At 34.3% G+C, this 3,583-nt stretch overlaps 1 protein-coding gene across 3 annotated transcripts; it reads right to left on the bottom strand.

Annotated features, from left to right (window-relative positions):
* LOC107621319 (F-box/kelch-repeat protein SKIP4) lies at window positions 42-3,258 on the bottom strand. Of its 3 annotated transcripts, none has more exons than XM_016323364.2 (3): window positions 2,912-3,083; window positions 1,189-1,701; window positions 42-833 (listed from the first exon to the last, which is right to left on the bottom strand). In XM_016323364.2, the coding sequence occupies exons 2-3, from the start codon at window positions 1,671-1,673 to the stop codon at window positions 233-235; spliced, it is 1,086 nt and encodes a 361-aa protein (XP_016178850.1). In that variant the 5' UTR covers window positions 1,674-1,701; window positions 2,912-3,083; the 3' UTR covers window positions 42-232. The 3 variants fall into 3 exon arrangements, with proteins under 3 accessions (XP_016178850.1, XP_016178843.1, XP_016178836.1); XM_016323357.2 differs by lacking the exon at window positions 2,912-3,083 and adding an exon at window positions 2,122-2,851; XM_016323350.2 differs by lacking the exon at window positions 2,912-3,083 and adding an exon at window positions 3,120-3,258 and having other exon boundaries at window positions 49-833.

Here is a 3,583-nt window from a genome sequence, read left to right as displayed (position 1 = left end):
ATTTCTAAAAGGAAAAAAAAAAAAAAAAAAGATTTTATACATTTTTAATGAAGTAGATAAAAGCATACTCTATAATACATACATCTTTTTTGTTACAATATGCAATGTTGTTCAACAAAGTAACACACTTGAATACAAACACATACATTCAGAATTATGCACCATTAATACATGTGCTTTACTTTAACTTCACTAACAATGATTAACTGCTGAAAAGAATTTCATTCTTTCTTCATATTGCCAAGCATTTACAGCTAATTACATTGGAAGCAGACATTAATTTGGGAATGGAAGAACCAATCATAACTCTCTTTCCAATATTTCCCAAATCACCAACATCAATAACCACAGTGCTAAGTCCTCTGCCAACAACGAAAATGGTCTTACCAACTGCAACAACCCGGCATGGAGGCCTTGTAAGCAGCGGCGAAAATCTTCCAACGGGCAACCATTCCTGCCTCTCCTTATGCCACATCATTAATCGCGTTCCCGAACTCTCATCCAAAACATAAAGGACTCCATCAACAACAACTGCAGGACCGCTCCATCCTGATACCAGCTCAGTATCGGCATGCTGCCATGTGCCATTCGACGGATCATATACAACGCCATACACGCGGTGAGTTACCGGAGATTTGCCGCACCGGATGTATATCTTCCCATCCATCACTACAGAATCTTCTATTTCGGGAACAATATTGGGATCTCTATGAGATATCCAAGTATTTGTGCAAGGGTCAAAAGTATCCCAAGAATGAGGATCACTTGAATTTGAACCTATTCCTCCAATGGCATATAACTTCTCACCTAAAACTTCAGAAGCAAAGTAGCACCTGAAAAAGTTTTTTTTTTTAGGTAAAATAACAAAGTGATTTATTTTTCCATGGTAGGTGGGGTTAAAAGTAAGATGGATAAAGACAAAATGTAAATTTCAAATTTGTAACTTACAAACATATTAAGTTCTTACTTTCAACATATATACGATACCAATATTGTGGTTTTGTTATTGTGTTTTTGGTATTGAAAATTCCCCAAAACTAAAGTAATTATGATATTCTCCCTAATATATACTACAAAAAGCTAAATAGACGGTTCATGCTACCAATGCTGATTATCTTATTTTGTAAAATATCGACTTTTTTAGCTTTCAAAAAAGGATAGACATGAATACATGATCAGGATTTATACCTAGCAGTTGACAAGGAAGCAGCTTCAACCCAAGTGTTTGTGGAAGCATCATAAGAATAGGCCTCATCAGTAGCATCTTCAGACCACCCACAACCTCCAAATAAGAATAGTTTATTTCCTAAAGCTTCAAATCCCATGCCTTTTCTCTTCAACATGCGAGGCGGAAGTCCCGGAATAAGCTTCCAAGATCTTCTTGATGAGTTTGGATCCAAAACATAGCAGCAAATCCGATCTTCTAATTCGCCCCTGCACAAAGCATAGATCCAGGTCTCATCAAGTTTGTGCTTTCGGCGATATTGATACCACTCTTCACTGCAAACTAAGTCCCTCCATCTCTTTGAGACACACTTCAGGACCGAATGATGTTTTCTAGGAATTCGTGCCAAGCAGCAAAGAGATATGTCATCTGGAAGACCAGCAATGAGCGTTGAAGTAGTGGCTTCTGCTTCATTGGCATCAGTTAATGATTCTTTACTATCATCCATATGCTCCACTGGAATTAATGCAGAGGACCTGAAAAGAAAGGAAAAATGTTAATAAAGCCACGACTCAAATCTTAAGTTCATATGCTCGGTTTCTCTTCAACTTCTACTAATTTGAGGGTATATTACCAAATACAACAAAAATCTTTTCAATATGATTCTGAACTGAAGCTTAAGTCAAGGGTGAAGTCCTGAAGACACATTCAAATACATATTCAAGAGCAACCAGGTTCATACATTTTAAAGGATTGACATTCACAATAAGGACAGGTCACAATCATATTATTAGGCCTTTGACCTCACACAGTCACGCAAACAGCTCAATATAACCCTAAAGAAACAGCTAGCAAGATGAACTACCTGAAAGCCAACTGCACTACATAACACATTGAAGAATAAAATCATATGCTTAAAAAAGTTGAGTAAAAAGAGAAAGAAAGATATTTTGTACCATGTGATCCTATATTATGTGTATCCCCACCATGTTGTCACTATCCACCACAGAATGTAAATGTATGAGACTTAAAAAGGTTGGCGAAAGCTGATATTTCCTAATCACATTCAAGATGAATAGCTAATCCCCCATTTCACAGGCATCATAAATCATAGTTAAAATGGACAACGATGCAGCCAATACCGGAGACACAAACTTCTTTTATCAAAGGTATATCACAATACACTTTAACTTCAAGCAAAATATTATCATCCAATATAAGTAGGATAAGAGAACAACAAATTGCCAGACTATATGTATATACCATGTGTAAACTTAGGCATGGTTAAGGAAAAGGGTAAGCCATCAAAGTACAATCACATGCTTAATCTTTTTCAGCGTTTCAAAATCTAATTCCTATGTAACAACTATGGCCCTAAATAGCCCAAAGTAGTACAATTTATAGCAATGGAATTAGTTACTGAAGGAATTAGTATAAATAGGATAATAGGAACTAGGAAGTGAATTAGAGGATAGTTGAACTCTCTTCTCCTGGTTAATCTTCTTTCAATTTGTATAATTCTCCCCCAAATTCCCCAATAATCCTACCCTAAATCTTATACTCATTACAATGGTGCTCCCCTTGAGCATCAAAACATTGTCCCCCGCAAAAAGAAGTCAGCTTTATTAGCAAAAAGGGTCAAAAGGGGAAAAATCAAAATAAAAAACAAAATCAGAAGCAACACAAGCACAGCTAAGAAAAATTCATGCATTTGCAGTTTGCATAGACCATGAATTAATTAGATACCCTGTGCATTGCAATTCTAGATCTTAAATAAAAAAGTTAGCTTCGAGAATTTTCGTTGGTTATTACAGAAAAGTTTCTAACTTGCAAATAAATGCAGAATAATTTGTGAGATGTAAATCGAGTACCATACGAGCTAAATATTAAAAATTGAAAAAATAAGAACGAAACTGCGGGGAGAGAAGAATGGTAGGTGTGAAGATGAACTCACCGGAAGGGAGCTAGGGATTCGTCTCAGAAAAGTGCATAACAAAAACACGACAACAATTTCCACGCAAGCAATTCCGAGAGACATTTATAGTTTCTTACTTTCTTCAACCACCATTTTTTTTTTTTGTTATAAATTGGATAATTGGAAGTTTCTTACTTTTTTTTTAAGCAGAGAAAGAAACTATAAATAAATAAACGAAAATTTTTTGCTGATTTTCTTTTGTTAAATAAATAATAACAATCTATAATTGGGTGTAGCTTGCATATAAATACATTAAGAGTCACTTTGAAAAATTTTAAAAGTAATTTTTTTGAGCTTTTGACTTATGAAAAGTATTAGTATTAATGTTTAGTGTAATTTTTAAAATTAAATTGTAATTTTCTAAGAAATTATTTAGAAACTTATAGAGAAATTAAAAAAAATGACTTCTTTCATAATACTACTATTTTTTATTTATAAAACAA

Source organism: Arachis ipaensis, chromosome B02, assembly GCF_000816755.2.
Source record: "Arachis ipaensis cultivar K30076 chromosome B02, Araip1.1, whole genome shotgun sequence".
NCBI classification, from domain to species: domain Eukaryota; kingdom Viridiplantae; phylum Streptophyta; class Magnoliopsida; order Fabales; family Fabaceae; genus Arachis; species Arachis ipaensis.
The sequence above is the reverse complement of the archived record's forward strand: the minus strand, read 5'-3'. Positions and strand labels throughout refer to the sequence as shown.